At 57.0% G+C, this 16,561-nt stretch overlaps 7 protein-coding genes across 7 annotated transcripts; 3 read left to right on the forward strand and 4 right to left on the reverse strand.

The window, feature by feature from the left end:
* Positions 1-774: 774 nt before the first annotated feature.
* CTAM01_09548 (uncharacterized protein) lies at positions 775-4,272 on the forward strand (the record flags this gene model as incomplete). Its single annotated transcript, XM_060525567.1, has 1 exon — positions 775-4,272. One exon carries the CDS (start codon positions 775-777, stop codon positions 4,270-4,272), a length of 3,498 nt encoding a protein of 1,165 aa, XP_060379813.1.
* A 1,052-nt stretch (positions 4,273-5,324) lies between these two features.
* On the forward strand, positions 5,325-6,254 carry CTAM01_09549 (oxidoreductase; the record flags this gene model as incomplete). The annotated part of the gene is made up of 1 exon (XM_060525568.1): positions 5,325-6,254. One exon carries the CDS (start codon positions 5,325-5,327, stop codon positions 6,252-6,254), a length of 930 nt encoding a protein of 309 aa, XP_060379814.1.
* Positions 6,255-6,563: 309 nt separating this feature from the next.
* On the reverse strand, positions 6,564-7,901 carry CTAM01_09550 (BRCA1 C Terminus domain-containing protein; the record flags this gene model as incomplete). The annotated part of the gene is made up of 2 exons (XM_060525569.1): positions 6,564-7,655; positions 7,830-7,901. The coding sequence occupies 2 exons, from the start codon at positions 7,899-7,901 to the stop codon at positions 6,564-6,566; spliced, it is 1,164 nt and encodes a 387-aa protein (XP_060379815.1).
* Positions 7,902-8,745: 844 nt separating this feature from the next.
* On the reverse strand, positions 8,746-9,915 carry CTAM01_09551 (uncharacterized protein; the record flags this gene model as incomplete). Its single annotated transcript, XM_060525570.1, has 1 exon — positions 8,746-9,915. One exon carries the CDS (start codon positions 9,913-9,915, stop codon positions 8,746-8,748), a length of 1,170 nt encoding a protein of 389 aa, XP_060379816.1.
* Positions 9,916-10,836: 921 nt separating this feature from the next.
* CTAM01_09552 (translation initiation factor eIF-1A) lies at positions 10,837-11,762 on the forward strand (the record flags this gene model as incomplete). The annotated part of the gene is made up of 3 exons (XM_060525571.1): positions 10,837-10,857; positions 11,135-11,213; positions 11,377-11,762. 3 exons carry the CDS (start codon positions 10,837-10,839, stop codon positions 11,760-11,762), a joined length of 486 nt encoding a protein of 161 aa, XP_060379817.1.
* A 755-nt stretch (positions 11,763-12,517) lies between these two features.
* On the reverse strand, positions 12,518-14,567 carry CTAM01_09553 (WH1 domain-containing protein; the record flags this gene model as incomplete). The annotated part of the gene is made up of 3 exons (XM_060525572.1): positions 12,518-12,549; positions 12,603-14,304; positions 14,358-14,567. 3 exons carry the CDS (start codon positions 14,565-14,567, stop codon positions 12,518-12,520), a joined length of 1,944 nt encoding a protein of 647 aa, XP_060379818.1.
* Positions 14,568-16,147: 1,580 nt separating this feature from the next.
* CTAM01_09554 (uncharacterized protein) lies at positions 16,148-16,427 on the reverse strand (the record flags this gene model as incomplete). The annotated part of the gene is made up of 2 exons (XM_060525573.1): positions 16,148-16,321; positions 16,380-16,427. The coding sequence occupies 2 exons, from the start codon at positions 16,425-16,427 to the stop codon at positions 16,148-16,150; spliced, it is 222 nt and encodes a 73-aa protein (XP_060379819.1).
* Between the last annotated feature and the right edge of the window lie 134 nt (positions 16,428-16,561).

Below are 16,561 nucleotides of genomic sequence, written 5' to 3' on the forward strand. Positions count from 1 at the left end.
GGTCCCTTTCTACCTACCCCCTAGGCTCTGGAGGGGGCTCCATCTCACGAGAGACTTGTGGACGAGGTAAGGTAACTCGAGAAAGTCTGATCATGGCGTTCCACCTTCGAGGCCGCTAGCTCTCGTTCCCATCATTTTGCACGGACGCCTCCTCCCCGCGATGGTTTGACGCTTCCCACTTCCACCGTCTACCACCGTCTGCCTCCCCTCCCGCATTCTTTCGTCCCAACGGTCGGTCGCCTGGAGGGATAAGGACATATATCGATCCACTGCCGCCCCCCAGTCCTGGGCGTTCCCAGAGAGAGAGAGGGAGAGAAAGCGACCGGGAGATGATCCAAGTGTTGCTCCATGAACCCTAAGCCTGATATTGTTTTGTTCCTGTTCATCTCTCTTTCACACCTTTCCTGAATCTTTTTGCGCTCTTACCAAACCTCATTCGTTGCCTCCTAGAGGTTGAATGAGTAAACGTCACTCATAGACGCAAACAGCAAAGCTCAGTACCTACTTCGATCTCGCCTCGTCTTTTGCGTGACCACCACTCCACCTATTCGACGTGTGTCGCCAAGCGGCCCGTCTTAGCCAGATCTATTTGCTGCGCCGCAGACGACTTCCTTAGTCGAAGACACACCCCATCGTTGTGCGACCCTCTATCAAAAACGTATTGCGCATCTGGAACCCTTTTTCTTACTGGTGTCTTGGAGGAACAGCTTTCGGGCATGCGGTCTCGAGGCAACATATCACACAGCTGAAGCTTTCCCACCGAGGGATAAAGAGATGGTCTTTTCAGAGAACCCAGTCAACAGACGTAGCGAAGTCATGGTCGTCTCATCGAATACAGGCCCGCCGCGGCTCGACCTCGCACTCGGCCGGGGTCGCCGCGGCACGTTTGACAGCTTCGACAGCGGCAGCGAACGCGGATTCCACCCTCGCACAGCACGCTCGTCCAACGACCTCTTCACACAAGCCCTCGGCAGGATCGATTCGGCAGATTGCGACTCGGAATGGGGCGCGGTGCGCGCGAGCGCCAGGGAGAACTGCGACAGAGGGGGAGGCATGGCGGACCTCATCGACTTCCTCCGGACCACCTCGCCGCCGCCAGAGTTTCCTTCACAACAATCCCTCTTTGAAGACGACGCCGCCACCACAGTCGTCACCGAATCCCAGGAGCAGCAGCGGGAGAGATGGGGACTGCTCAGGAAGCTGCGGAGGCCGCGCACGCGAGCCAGGTCAGAGTCGCCCGTCCGCCGGCCCCGGACCGCAGGACTCCCCAACTCTGCTGTCGCATCCAAGACGAGCAGCGGCAACTCGCACATCGCAATTTCCATCCCGCTGGAGTATTGCCACGTAGGACCGGACTCTGACTGGGCCCTCGCCATCTTCAATGCCACGCCACCATTACCCCCGACTCCCCCGGTAAGAAACAGCGACGAGGAAACCAGGAACGGCGTCAGACCTTATGCTAGTGATCGTACGGTCACTGTTCTCAAGACCGTCAGTGAAAAGGGATCCATCTCGACGCTCGACACGATGAGCGCTAAGAGGGGATGCAAGGGCTCGGTGTCGATATGGCCCAAGATCAACCCCAACCCCATGAGCCCGCCCAGGACGCCTTACACGACACCTCCGGGCAGCTTGCGTGGGCGCTCTTCAATGTCAAAGACTAGGCGCGATCGACTACCTCCTCCGCCGCCTCAGTACGCCGAGCTCCCGGCCGAGCCCGTCCACGCGGCCAAAAGCTCTTATAGCAGTCTCAACAAAGAGTGTGGGTTCTCTAGGGACGAGGGTTCCATTGCTCAGATCCCCAACACGAAGAGACCCAGAGCGAGAACAACACCAAGGCGGCCTGAGAACATCGTGCTGCCGCCGAGAAGGTCGAGCATCAAAATTGTGAGGCCGCACCCAGATGCAGTCCTAGACAGTCAGAGGTCGATCGATGGCATCCTGGGCGGCGGTTCCCAGCGCCAAAGTATACTGTCAGATGGCCCTCAGCTGAGTCCCGGAGCCTTTTCCGAGGTACACTCCATCAGCCCAAGCATCGCAACGACAGAGTTGTCGGAGCCGGTCGTATCGAGCGCACGGTCTGCAAAGGCATACTCAATGGCATCGATTAAGCAATCCGACATGCCGGTGCTACCATCTCGTCAGTCCTTTTCTGTCCGGCCGGGGAGCAGCGATACAGCGCAGACCACTCTTGTTGGAGAGTCTCTAGCGTCTGGGAATCCCTCTACAAGAACGGCTGCCTCGCGGCAAAGTCGCAAGGAGCGTGTCAAGTCTCTCAAGCAAAGAGACATGGATGCGTTGCGAGCCCTCACGAGACAAGGACCCCAAGACGATGACGGCGAGAGGACGCCGAGGCCCAGGACCTGCGAAACGGTCATCAGCTCCCTGCGCCTCCCTTCTCGAGATGGTACGTTCGGGTCCAAGGACCACCTACCGCAAACGAAATTATCCGCCACGAACTTGGCACACATGGCCAAGTCTCACAAGAAGGCGACAAAACACAACAAGAACGGCACTTCAACAAAGATATCAGACTGGCAGGCCACGCAAGATACCGAGACGGAGACCATAGGCTGGGAGACGGCGCGAGAGGAGCTGACGCCCGGTTGGGAATCCGCGCTGGAGACGCCTACAATCGACTGGGACAAGACGCCGTTTCTGGGGGACATCACGGCCGCCGACCACCGGGCCTCGACGGACACGATGGACACCGCCGCCAACACGTTTGGGAACGGGGACGTGAGAGACAGCACGCTCAGCTCCGAGCCGCCTCGTCGGTGGGGGAGCCTTCAACGCGCTAGCTGGGCGAGCTCGGTGCCACTCTTGGACCGCATTGGAAGCTTCGCGCCGTCCGACGCGAGTGTCGTCGCCCAGGCGGTAGAGATGGACGATGGCCACGCAGAACCGCGGCCAGCTCGCATGACGCGCGCCGACTCGGGCACTCTTTCACAAGCGGACGCGGACCGGCTGTGCTCGAACCGCTTCAGCTTTGCGCTGTCCGACGATAAGGTCAAGATCGATGTCGCGGACGACAGCCAGTCCATCGCGGGCAGCATCGCTGCCTTCCCCAAACCCGGCTGCGGTCCTCGACTGAGCGCCATCATGCCCGTCGCTGAGGTCGTCCCCTCGCTTCCGGTGGACGAGAGGTGGTCTGCGTCAACCCTCAACTCGCCGGTAACAGTCATCGAGGTCTCGCACCCGCCCTTTGCGACCAGCCAGCCGCAAGGAGAAGCTCCCACGCATGTTGCGCGCCCACATACGGCGGGCAACACCAACTCCGTGCTCTTCAACACCGCCAGGGCCGAGGGATATGTCAACCGTTCCGACAGCAAACGAGAGCCGACGGTATCAACTGACGACCCCGCCGGCGACGCAGACGAAACAGCTACCCTGCGACCGAAAAGCCTCCGCTCGCAAGAGGGAGGAGACGCAGGAACAGTAGCAGAAGCAGGAGCTGGAGCAGACCGCGACCCCCTCAACCTGCTCAACATGTCAGCCCGCGAACTCCGCAACCACTACGCCAACCTCCGCAGCGTCCAGGTAAACCACCTCGCGCACGAGATGCTCCGCAACCAGGAGCGCCTCGAGCTGCGCATGCACCAGCAGGAGCGGAACCAGATGCTCTTCATCGAGCGCCTCGAGCGCTGCATGAGCGACCTGCGCAGCCTCCCCGGGTCGCCCCTTTTCGGCCCCGCCGGACCGCGCGGGGGAGCAACACTCCCCGACTGGCCCCTCTGCGGCGGCGGCGTTGGTCTCGGTGACGACGGAGGAGACGACTACGTCTACGAAGAGCAGCACATCAGCCGCGACGCGAGGCACGAGGTCCGCGTGCGGAGGACGGGCCGCATTCGCGGGAACACTACGAGCACCACCGCCACCACCACCACCACCCGGACATCACAGCGGCAGCGGCAGTCCGAGGAGTTTCACACCCGGGGGAACGGTACTGGATGCACAGGTGGAGACTTTGACGATTTTGACGGGGACTTTGTGAACCTCATCCACCCCCGACAGAGGCGCCCGTCAACCTCGCACGAGATCACCCCCCGCACCAGCGTCATCATCGGCGGCGGCGGCGGCAGGGCGGTCCGGGGAAGCAGGCACCAGGCGGTGATGATGCAGCCGCTCATCACGCGTGGAGGGCTGGACGCCATGGAGCCGCTGATTAGGGAGCTGCAGGTTGCTTCGCGGGTGAGTCTGGAGGCGGCGCGGACTGATTCCAGGACGGAGACGCCGTTGCCGGATACGGAGTATTACTATAGTCTGATTTAGGGGAGGAGGTTGATGTTGGACCTCACATTCTACTTTTTTCCTATTTCAATCTCTTCTCGTTTTTCTTTGGCTTGGACGTGGGAATTGGCCGGCTTCCCGCCTTCATGAACTGAAAGGTGTAAGCCATTGTAGCCAAGGTATTTGATGATGACCCCTTTCCTTTGTCTGGATGGCAGGTGTGGTTTTAGGTGTTATCTTGTGGAACTTTGTGGATGAGGATTCTCAGTATCAGGATCTTAAAATCAGGGATGATGAGAAGTGAGTATACCCAGAGCTCACAACAACTTTTAGTTCAGTGTTATTTTCCTCTTTCTTTTTCTTTTCACGCCCATACCATGAGCGTCGGACGGACACCATCTGCGCTGCTGATGCAAGACGCGAGGAGACTCAAAAAAGATACCTATTTTGCTTTCTCAAATTGCCTGATCATCCCATAAGTGTGATATGCACTGTGACAATACGAAAACTACAATTCAAGCTAGCCTCGTCCATGAAGAACGCCCAACATCTGAGCTACCATGTGCCATGTAGATCGATGAGATGGAGATCGAAAGCCCCCAGATCTCTCAGGCGTATCGTCAAAAAGGTCTCCAACCAATGACGTCGTCGTCTGATGGGGTGCGGGACCCTTGCAGTAGCTCGTTTCCGGAAGGGGTTGATCTTCAACTATTTCTGGCGGGGGCTAGCGTTTCTCCCTAGTAGTGTACGCAGCAGAGCAACAAAAGTCATGATGTCTTTGACCTAGATTCTTTGTGGAGCTGGGAAACTCAATTCGAGGCTGAAGCTGGATATTTGGTTTGTCTTGGATGACATGCAGCTAACTATTTACTCAAGCTACCTAGCTTACTCAAGTTTTATCATTTGTAGCTCCCATTCTCCTCCCCGTGTAGTGGTTGTCGATTGAGACTCGTGACAGACTTTCACTTCCATCGTGTCTTACACGCGATACATCCACCATCCTCACTCAACCGAAGCCATACACAAAACACATCCACCAACCACTCATCCGCTCTCCCAAACACCAAAAAACATAACAATACCCTCAAACCACAATGTCCCGCCCCTGGATCCTCGTCGCCCCAGCCTCCCGCGGCATAGGCGCCCACCTAACCTGTCACCTCCTCCGCACAACCACCGCCCCGATCCTCGCAACATGCCGCTCCCCCGACACGACCGCCGTAAAGCAATCCATCCTCTCCTCCCTATCATCATCATCTTCTTCTTCTTCTTCCTCCTCCTCTGAAAAGAAACAATCCCACTCCTCCCCAGCCGCAAAGGAAACAGAAGACCTCGCCTCCCGCCTCAAAGTGATCACCCTCGACGTCACCTCGGAGCCCACAATCGCCGCCGCCGCCGCCGAAGCGGCCTCCCTCTTCCCGACCTCCACGCACCACCTCCGCCTCGCGCTCGCTACGCCGGGGATCCTGCACCCGGAAAAGAGCCCCGCCCAGATCGATTACGACGACGCCCTGGAGACGTTCCGGGTGAATACCCTGGGGCAGATGATGCTCATGAAGCACTTCTCCCCGTTCCTCCCCAAAAAGTCCGTCAAGTTTTCGACATCCACTTCTTCTTCTTCTTCTTCTTCTTCTTCTTCTTCACCGGAAAACGACGAAGCGAGAGGCCTACCCCCATCCCACGCCGTCTGGGCCGCCATGTCCGCGCGCGTGGGCTCCACGGCGGATAACCGCAAGGGCGGGTGGTACAGCTACCGCGCCTCCAAGGCCGGCGTCACCTCGCTCGCCAAATCGCTCGACCTGTGGCTGGCCGCGCGCAGCGGCGAGAGGGCCATGGCCGTGGCGTATCACCCGGGGACGGTCAAGACGGGGCTGTCGCAAGGGTTCTGGGATACCGTGCCCGAGGGGAAGCTGTTTGAGCCCGAGTACGCGGTGGAGAGGATGTGTAAGGTGCTGACGGAGGAGGTTGGGATCGAGGGGAGGGGGAGGTTTTGGGATTGGGCGGGTAAGGAGATTTTGCCGTAAAGAAGGCGGGATGTATGAACGATGTTTGCATGAAAGAGGGAGGGATTTGGAGTCTAGGCGTAGATGAGTAGAAAAGGAGCTCCTCAAATGGGAGTGAAAATCATTCGAGATCTCAAAGAGGAGACACAGGCAGCTTTAGCATCGTCATCATTCCATGATAACTGATTCTATAAAAGTCGTGAAGAAACGGCTAGTTGTACACGAGACACGACAACATCTCTGGGTAACTCCGTGCTGTGAAAGAACATTCTCCGAATTACCTCCCATCGCCTCACCCCACAACCACAACCGCAACCATGATCCCCCGCCTTACAAGGCTACATCCTGGAAAGATGCCCCGTCAGGAGAGACGCCCGGCTTCTCCTCCTTTGTCGGATTGTCCTCGTCTCCCTTGCCGTCCTCACTGTCGTCGTCCGACTCCCCCTTTGGCCGGTGCGCGAGGTTCTGCTCGTCCTTGTCCTCCAGCCGCACCTTTTGCTCCTCTTGGTCCACGATCCGCTTCTGCTCCGCCTCCTTCTCTCCGTCCCCGGAAGCCGGCTCTTCCTCCGCCTTGCTGAGGGGGTTCTCGGCTTCGGGCGACTTGGCGGCCGCCGCGTCGCCGTTGCCCTCGGGCGTGCTAGCGGCCGGGGGTGTCGGCAACTCCTTCTGCGTCGGTGGTGTCTGCTGCGGCTGAGGTGTCTGCTGGAGTTCGTCGCTCGAGGGTCCGGGTCTGAGTGCGTCGAGGTAGAACTTCGTCACGCCCAGGATGCGTCCGTTCTTCTCGCAAGCCTCAACCCACTCGGGGCGCACGACGGGAATGTTGGTCTCGACAGCCTTCTCCCACGCCAGGCCGCGGCCCTCGGTGGTGACAAAATGCGTCGTGTCGATGCGGACGCTGTCGACAATCTTGGCGCCGATGCGGTCGACCGCCGCGGACAGCGCCTCTCTAGTGGCAGGGGGCATGATGCCCGTGGTGATGGTGATGCCGCTGAGGTCCGTCATCTTATGGGTGCGCACAGTGACCTTTTCGGAGCTGAGGGTGCCGGCGGTGGTACGCAGGACGAGGTGGAAGGTGTAGTCTGTGTCGACGGCAAGACCGCTAATCTTTGTGCTATGCATTTGCAGAGGCCGGGGAATGTTGCCAGCCTTTTGGCCGTTTCGGTGGAGGGAGAGGGAGAGGATATCGGCAGTGGCGAGCTCGATGGGGTCCCATTCGAGGACAACAGAGGTCTGGGTTGCGTTGCGGCAGCGCAGGACGGGTGTCGTGGGCGAGCTGGCGCCAAAGGACGAGTAGATGCGGTCCTGGAGCTCGCGGAAGGCATGTTCGGTCTTGGCCTCTGAGCCTAGGTTGCGGGCAACGGTGATGTCGACGATGCTGCCGGAGGAGATGTTGGGAGGGAGTAGGATAGACGGGAACTCGATCTGGGCGCTTGGAATTAGTACAGGGTCTCGTGAGTAGGCGACGATGACATTGATGAGCGGAAATGGAGGGTAGGGCGGGGGATAGGGCGCCGGGCCTTTTGGACCATATAGCTTCCCTCGAAAACAGCCCGCAGTTCATCGCCAAAATTGCAGAGTGCATTGGGTATAACGTACCAGACGCTTATCCGGCGTCAAAAGCACCGTGACGCCGGCGTCGACCTTGCCGACGGTCAATGAGACGAGCATCGTGGACTGTGTCTACTGGTGTTGAGGCTTCGTCCCAGTTTTCGAAGCGTGGTACGTGATTGCAAGGTTGTTGGTGTTTCCCGTCTCCGGCCAAGGGGGCAAGGTGGGATCAATTGCGCAAGGTCGGTCGCCGATTCCGTAGGCCTTTCGTCTCGGTTCCAAGGGCGGGTTATCGTGATGAGTTCGGTATGGAGGTGGCCAGGTGGGTGAGCAGGAGATTGTTGCCAGCGATGCTTGTGTATGCGAGACACATATGCTGGATCGAGAGAGGTACAAACGCCAGTCACAGTTAATTACCAGGTTGGCAGCTCCAGACGTCTCGGCTGGCAGCTCTGCGCTAGCGATGTGATTCGTCGCCAACAACTCTGCAGCTGCCCTTCACACCGTGGACGGGGCAGTAAGGAGTTGAGGTGGCTGGGTACGTACCTGCCCCGTGCTTCACCTCAGTTCTCATTCCAAATGTAAGTCTTTAATAACGGTTGATTGATTTCGTCTTATTGTTCGCTAGATATTATGATGGGACGTTTTGTAGACCGTTGTCACTTCTGACGTATATGCTTAGACTGCATTGGGGTTTCTGACGTCCACTTTGTCTCCCAAGTTGTGTTGTGTGGTGTCAAGACCGCCGCCAGCTTCTCACGAGATATCAGTAACATAGGCAATGGACGTATGCTTCCCTGTCTGTAAAGGAGAAAAACAAAAATAATGGTTTCTATCTTAGGGGTATCATTTGTAGGGATTATGTTACACAGACGACAGCCGAAGCCGTCATCATGAAGGTTGCCCATGCCATCTCTCAATAATGGGACCATATCCATCTCTCCGCCATCTCCAAGATTCCTCATCACGCCCAGAGCTGGCCCGAATTCAGAGGCCTTTCTTCTTCTCTCCGGCGCTTCTCTTCGGCGACCTTGAGCCCCCGCTCCTCCCGCCTGCGTTTCTTCTCCTCAATGATTCGCGATCGCTCCTCCTCCTGTTTCAGTCTCCTCTCCCGCCACACCGACTCCTTCTGAAACTCCTTCTCAAGCCACTCATCTTCTCGCCGCTTCGTTTCTGATTCTGCCTCCTCTCTCCGACGTTTGGCTTCCTCCTCCCGTTCAATCTCTTCGCGTGCCCTCTCCTCCAGTTTCCTGTCGTACTCGCGTTGCCACCGCTCCGGGTTCTGCTCGGCGTCCTTGAGTTCAATCAGGCGGTCCACGGCCACGTCCATCGCCGCCCGCAAATCGGCCCGGGAAAGCCTCTTCGCCACGTCGGCGGGGAGCCTGGCAGTGAGCGCTATCGTGCCTATCAGGTTGCCCTCTAAGGAAGTGTCCTTCCCCGTGCGGTTCCTCTTGGGCCTGAGCAGACGCCCCTCGGGATCGTAGCCTCTGGCTTCTAGGGCGGCGTGGAGCTCGCGCCTCATGGTCCTCCGGGCAGTATTCACGACGACCGGACCCCCGTTCTGGGTGACCCCGTACAGCCAAACCCAGAGTGGCGTGTTCTCCTTCATCTGCTCGTACTTGTGCCTGTACAGGACCGTGTAGGGATGCTCGTTCATCGTCTCGACGAAATACTCTCTGTCCCAATTTCTCATGACATGCCGTGGAGTTATTTGTATCTTTATCTGCTCAGACAACTTTTTCAGTTCGCCGGGCAGATGGACCATTCGGTAGTCCAAGGCGGCCAGCCCGATGTCCAGGTCGAGGAATATTCTTTTGAAGTGATGTTCCACTGGTAGGTTCTTGAAGTTGACCGGATGCGGGGGTGGCTTGGTTTTTCGAACTGACGGGAGCTTCGAAGCGTCTTCCTGGGAGGCTTTCGAGTCTTCGCCACGAAGCCTCCGTTTGATCTTCTCCAACTTCTCCTGGCGCTCTCTGTTACGTTCTGATGCCCAATAATCCCTGCTTTCTCTTTCTTGGCGACGCCTTTCATCTGTCCATCTTTGCTTCATGGCGGAAACGCGGAGTCGTGGGTTGGAGGAAGAGAACCAGGAGGCTTGTGTCGCTATGGGTATACCAAGAGGCAGTCTTCGCATCGTGCTGGTGACATGTTGAAGTCGTATCGGCATCATCGCATGGTCGTCGCCGGGGGCGGTCCTCGGGCACTCATAATACGAGAGTAAGCTCCGCCGGTGGTATTGAATGATAGAGTCGATAGGTCAGGCCAATTTCATAGAGGCTGGTCTCTAGATTTCAAACGGCGACGAGGCGCGAATTTGCGATCTGCAAGCTGCAGGCAAGCTACGGCTGTCGGAGAAGTGATGCAGGCGAAGCTCTCCCAAAATGGCTTAGGTAAGTCGAGGAAAGCTTAGACTACCTTATACTGCGTAATGAAGTGGATCGTTGGTGCCACAATTGGCATGTCGGCTGTGGCTCATGCGAATTCAATGGACTGATGGAGATTGGTAGATGACACACACACGCCTCAGTGACGCCCAAGTGAATGCGAGCCACAGCGCGCACCTTTCTCCATTTGGTGACGGTGACCAACTCACATACTGCGTAAAGATGCCACCCCACTTGACTCATCTACACTGCAGGAGAGAGTGAGAAAAAAAAAACCGAGCCAGTCCGTTTCAACATCATTCGCCCCTTCCCATATGAAAGGAACCCACCTGGGCTCACACACCGCAGACACCCGAACAGAGACCAGTAGCCGCCAGTTCCCCAGCGACAGGACCCCCTGTTCCATCCATTAGCTCACTTCACTGCCCTGCACACGCACCTGCACAAAAAAGCAACCAGCCACAGCCACACCTCAGAGCCCAAAGCCCAAAAAAGCACCACCATTTTTTTGTTACGGGGGCGCTTTCCAAACGCACACAATAAAGCCCACCGCCCACTTTCGCACTTCCTCTCGAACATCTCGCTCTCTCTCCCCCCTTCCAACCAACCCACCCCCCCTTCACACATCCTACCTATACCGCTGAGAACCGGAATTCTCACGAGTAGTCAAGATGCCCAAGAATAAGGGAAAAGTAAGTCGTTATCCCCCCCCATTTCCATGCCCCCAAGTACCCAAGGCGAAGGAGGAAGAGACGAAAAGAAAAAAAAAAAGACAAGTTCCTTCTCAGCGACAAAACCACCCCTCCCCCTGCTTAGTCGCGCGCCCCGCCAACAACCCCGCCCCCTCCTTGCCATTGCTCGACACATACACACGACGCACATTGGCGATGATGATGATGGCGTTGACGATGCCACTGGCGATGGAGGTGGAAGCAAATGGTTGATCAAAAAGACTAACAACCAAAACAGGGAGGAAAGAACCGCAGACGTGGAAAGAACGAGTCTGACCACGAGAAGCGTGAGCTCACCTTCAAGGAGGATGGCCAAGGTTAGTTCACCACCCATTCCCAACCCGAAAAAAAAAAAGAAGAAGAAAAAAACCACAGACGCGTTCCCACCGCCACTTCCCATCGCTACGGAACAAACCAAACCAAACCAAACCAAACCTCCAAAGCGCATCACAGCTAACTTTCCTCCTCTCTCTCCCACAGAATACGCCCAAGTCGTAAAGATGCTCGGCAACGGCCGCCTCGAAGCCCAGTGCTTCGACGGCGTCAAGCGCCTCGCCAACATCCGCGGCAAGCTCCGCAAAAAGGTCTGGATCAACCAGGGCGACATCATCCTCCTCTCCCTGCGCGAGTACCAGGACGACAAGGGCGACGTCATCCTCAAGTACACCGCCGACGAGGCCCGCTCCCTCAAGGCCTACGGCGAGCTCCCCGAGTCTGCCAAGATCAACGAGACGGACACCTACGGCGCCGACGGCGACGGCGACTGCAACTTTGAGTTCGACGACGACCGCGACTCGGAGGAGAGCGAGGACGAGGGCGCCGCTGGTGGCGCCGGCAAGAAGGAGGTTGACATTGATGACATTTAAACCATGTCATCTCTTGTCTTCCAACACTCGCAACAACATATCAGAGTGTCTAGAACCCCGAAACCTTCCCACTTCTCAAATCATTCGTCTGTCCTCTACCGCTAGATGGAGAGAGGTGGGAACGCTGTCTTCTCTCTCAAACCCCGCGGTCGTTTAATTCTCATGTTATCCGCTGTAGGGTTCCGCGACAGTCAAGGTGTCAAGGGTGGTGCGTTGGACGGGCCATGGTGGGAGAGACGTCATGGCTTGTCAAATCATCAGAACGATAGATCTTACCTCTTTACTTGCGCTTGAGTAATTAAATCCAGTTTGGTCCGTGGCTTGCGCCGCTTACCAAATGTTCATCATATCACGCTTGCCAATTGTCTTACTACGTGATATGTCTACAGAACGAGCAGTCTGCGCAACGCGTTTGAATTTTGTTTTAGTTCCAATTTCTTACATGCGGTCAGCGGGCTTGCTTCGAAAGTAAGATTGTCCTTTTTCTACCCAGGTGCCGTTCTCCAGATGCGGATATACTGAGCATCTCCCTGGCACCTTTGGGGTTGACCAACCAAAGAACTGTGATGCTTTTAGACCGTACCCGCCCGCCTGATCCCTAATTGTGCAGCTGTCGCTTTGGATAGCCAAGAATCGAATACGATGTAATACTGCTTCCATCCGCCTAAGAAGCCTAGGCCACAACTTGCGGTACCGGTCCAATGACCCCAAGACTGTCCTTCATACACGTCCCTCGACCCCGAACAGGTCATCGCTTACCAGTCGTCGTTGTCGCTTCTCTCATCATCTAGTGACGTATTAGCATTGGTACAATATCAAGACGTGCTGGCTTTCACTTACCACTTCTGCTAACTTTCTCCTTTCTCTTCTGGAGGGCAGCGGCCAGAGCGTTAGCCATGTCACCACCACCACCACCACCAGGTGCGACACCGGCTGGAGGCAAGCCGCTTCCGTGAGGACCACTATCACTACCGCCACCAACTGTGGCACTGCTTCTGTCGCGGATCTGACTGCGGTCCACCTTCTTCAGGGCCCTGATGCCACCAGCTTTCTGGATGTCTCCCAAGACGGCCGAGCGCGAAGAATCCGGTTGAGGAACAGGAACGCCAGAGGAGTACCCAGAGTCTCGGTTGGGCATAGGGGGTGGTGGAGGAGGTCCGCCCAGGCCTCCTGGTGGTGGAGGTGGCGGCGGTGGGGGAGGTGCTCCTGCTCCGGGAGGCGGCGGAGGAGGCGCAGGCGGCGCATTGTTTAACGGAGGCAGAGGAGGTGCCGGAGGGGCATTGGACGACGGCAATGGCGGCGGCGGAGGAGCATTCGATGTTGGGAGAGGTGGCGGCGAAGTGGGCAGAGGCGGCGGCGGAGGAGCACTCGATGATGGCAACGGTGGTGGGGGAGGAGGCAGGGGCGGACTGCCAAGCGCCGGGGGTGGAGGCACCGGTCGTGAAGACGGGGGTGGTAACGGCGGTGCCTCTGATGCCGGAGCTTTCGGAGGGAGTGGCGGGCCATCCGAACGTGGGGGCGGCGGCGGTGGGACGGGTCCTCGACTCGGAGGTGGCGGGCCCTGCCTGGCCCCGGCAAATGCGGGCGGTACACCAAATTTGTGTCCAGCAGGCCTTTCTTCCTCTTGCATTGGCGTTTTGGGTGGCCGCGGCGGAGGAGGTGGCCCAGGGTTTGCTGGCCCACCACGAATAGCATTGACTGAACCTCCCAAAGCATGTGCGAGTTTGCCGGCATCAGGTAGGGGAGGCGGTACTGCGAATCGACTCCTCGATGCTTCTGGCGCTGGAGGCTCGCTTGGGGGTGTCGGTTCTCTATTGACAGCAGGCGTATCTGCTTTTCCAGATCTCCTAGCAGGCGGGGGTGCAGGTGCCGCGCCGCGTCTAGGTGCGGGCGGGGGCGGAGGTAAACGTGGGCCATCTGAATGACTTCCTCCTGGAGGCGGCGGTGGAGGAGGCGCTCTTCCGTTCCGAAGTTCAAGGCCATTTGTATGTGGTGCTGGCGGAGGAGGGGGAGGAGGAGCATGACTCCGAGCGCCAGCCATTAGTTTCTCTTGCTCCTCCTTCAGGAATTCGACAATGAATTCTTGGTTCTCCTTGATGAACTCATCCGTCAGTCCCTTATCTCGGAGATCTTGGCCGAAATTCTCCCGCCATTGAGGGTCGAAGGCATCAAGAACAGCGAATTCTGAAGATTTATGACCGCCATTCAGAGAAGGCATACGGCCATGTGGCTGGTTCGATCGCGGGGAGTCAGGAGGGGTAGGCGCTGCTGCATGCCGGCCGCCAAAGAGACCTCCAAGTAGACCATGTTTATGTGCGGCAGCCTGGGAGGCTCCTCCGAATGGTGTCGATCTCGTAGCTCTGCTTGCGTTCTTTTCTCTATCGTCCATTTTCTTCTTGAATTGCTTGGCTTCCTTCTCGTCGGTGAAAGAGAGGCCGGCGAGGCATTCTTCAATCTCAAAGCTGTGGAAATAGGTGCGATCTTGATTGTAGCTCCACGTGTCGAAAATCTCCTGGTCCCAGATGACACCGCGGTTTCCAGACTTTGAATATGTCAGCCAAAATTGCACGTGGCGCCGTGGGCGCAGTCACTCACTGAAATGTCCACCATCTTGAGCCAGTACGTATTGCCGACGAGATCGTTTGACAGGACGATGGCGCCCTGAATACCCGTGTTTGTCCATCTCGCGGGGTTGGGGTAAGCAACGTATAGCCTGGCAACGGCTACGGCTTGGATCTTGTTGGTCTGCTTGGGGACGAAGCGCTTGACCGTCTCCTTGTCATCGTCGCTCAAAATTGACGGCATGATGGCGGCGGGAAGACTGGGAGGGGTCGCCGGAGGAGAGAGGGGGGAGGGGATGTTCGGTGGGATCGGTTGGGTGAGGTGTCGTTGTTCGTATGTAGTTGAATCAAGGTGGAATTGGAATTGGGACGGGGTGGAGTGGTTGTATGGGTCGTGTGCTTGCAAGAGCCGCGGCAGCAGAGGCAACAGCCACCTTTGGTCGTGGTGGTTTGGGTTGTACGCGTGTATAGGCGATGGAAAGTGGCGCTTAGGAGTTGGTGATTAGGCTGGGCAAACAGACACCTCCTCTTTCGGGATGGCGCTTCGTAGTATGATCGCTTTCAGTAGTAGGTAAGGTGATACCTGCAAGGACGACAAGGACCCCAAGACAAGTCAACCAAGTGCCGTCGCTTGTCGGTGTTGGAGGCAGCAAGGCAAGGTACACTGTATGGTACACAGCAGGTAAGGTATAGCTAGTGTCGGGACGATGCTTCGCTATGCAATGCGGTATGTGAGGCAGTCACTCTGCGTCCAACAAAAAGCAAGCTGCGTGGGAGAGTGATAAGCTTGTGGTCAAAGATGCCAGAGCTTCCGGGTCCGGGGGCGTTTCATGAAATGTGGACTCGCATCACTCAACGGGGGAACCCTGGAATACCATGTAATTGGGCTTGCGGAAAGGCTGAAGGGAGGAGAAGGTTGTGCCGGGTGATGGCGAGGATGAGGTCCGGGTGGTTGTATGTGAGATGAAGTGGTGTGCGTGCGTGCAGTTTGCGAATGGGATAATCGGCAAACCTGGGACCTGACCTGACTGAATGGCAGACGATTGTTGGACTCATTTCGGGACAGAGTGACTGCCCAAAGACACTGGGCTTACGCAGTACCCAAGGTACCTTACGCAGCCCAGCGGAGGTTGGCGAGTGGGCGCTGGCTGGCCGGGACTCGTAACCGGCCCTGGGCCACGGCGGGCTGGTGGCTGAGTCGTTCGTTTCAGTGGACTTTGGCTGGGATGTTTCCCTCCTCCGGGCGCTGCTCGGGCGACTGACTACCTGCTCAGGCCCGGTCTTCGCTGTCGGATTGTCCTTCCCGCGTATTAAACACAGACACCAGCCACACTGCGTTTGCACCGCCACGTGGAATACAGAGGAAGGCTGTCGTCATTGTGGGACGCGCAACCGCAGCATACGCCGTAAGGTAGCATCGCTGCTTCCCGAAGACACCGGTAGCGGGCATGGGCTGACACGGCGACGGAAGCATGGCGACGATCACCAACAGATTTCCAGAGTGGAATACCTACTCACTCCGATCCGTTCTGACCACACTGCAGGTGGATATACTAGAAAGGCAATGCAAGCAACGTTTCAAATTGTCTACAACAGCGCGATGTTTGATGGCCAAGGGAGCCCAGGCCATACCAAAAGTGTCAGGTTATGTGGGATTTGATTCATGAATTCATTGGCAGTATTAAGATGACTTTATCCACCGACCAATTCCCTAGCCTCCGTGCTTGTTGATCCGTCTCCATCGCCGTTTCCCATAGTCTACAATTCGTAACTGGTCATACAAGGCCATGCATCACATTTGATGCTGCCTGATCGTCGTGCTGTTTATTTGTTCAAAGCCTCCGCCTTGGCTCGGCGCTCCTCCTTAGTTCCCTCCTCTTGGGCGTTGAAGTCCTTGGGGACGGCAGGGCCGGGGTGCGCTTGGTGAGCAGCAAATTTGGGGTCGACACCACCCTCCTTAATGGGCTGAGTGCTGAACTCCTTCTCCTTGTCGGAGTTCTAAGTAAGATGTCAGCTTCGCTGCTGTGGGTGGGTATGAGGGAGAGATGCTACTCACGTCACCCTTGGTGATGTTGTTGACGAGTTCCTTAACCTTGTCGGCCATTTTGACTGATGTTTGAGTACTTGGGTGGTTTAGTTTAAGAGTCTTTGGTACTTTGATGGATCGATAGTGTGATGAATAGTTAAATAGTCAGGCAGCAAGAGCAGGACACTGGACTGCTTATAAACTATCTTTGC

This window comes from Colletotrichum tamarilloi (assembly GCF_030869305.1).
Source record: "Colletotrichum tamarilloi strain Tom-12 chromosome Unknown Scaffold_38.1, whole genome shotgun sequence".
Classification (NCBI taxonomy): Eukaryota; Fungi; Ascomycota; class Sordariomycetes; order Glomerellales; family Glomerellaceae; genus Colletotrichum; species Colletotrichum tamarilloi.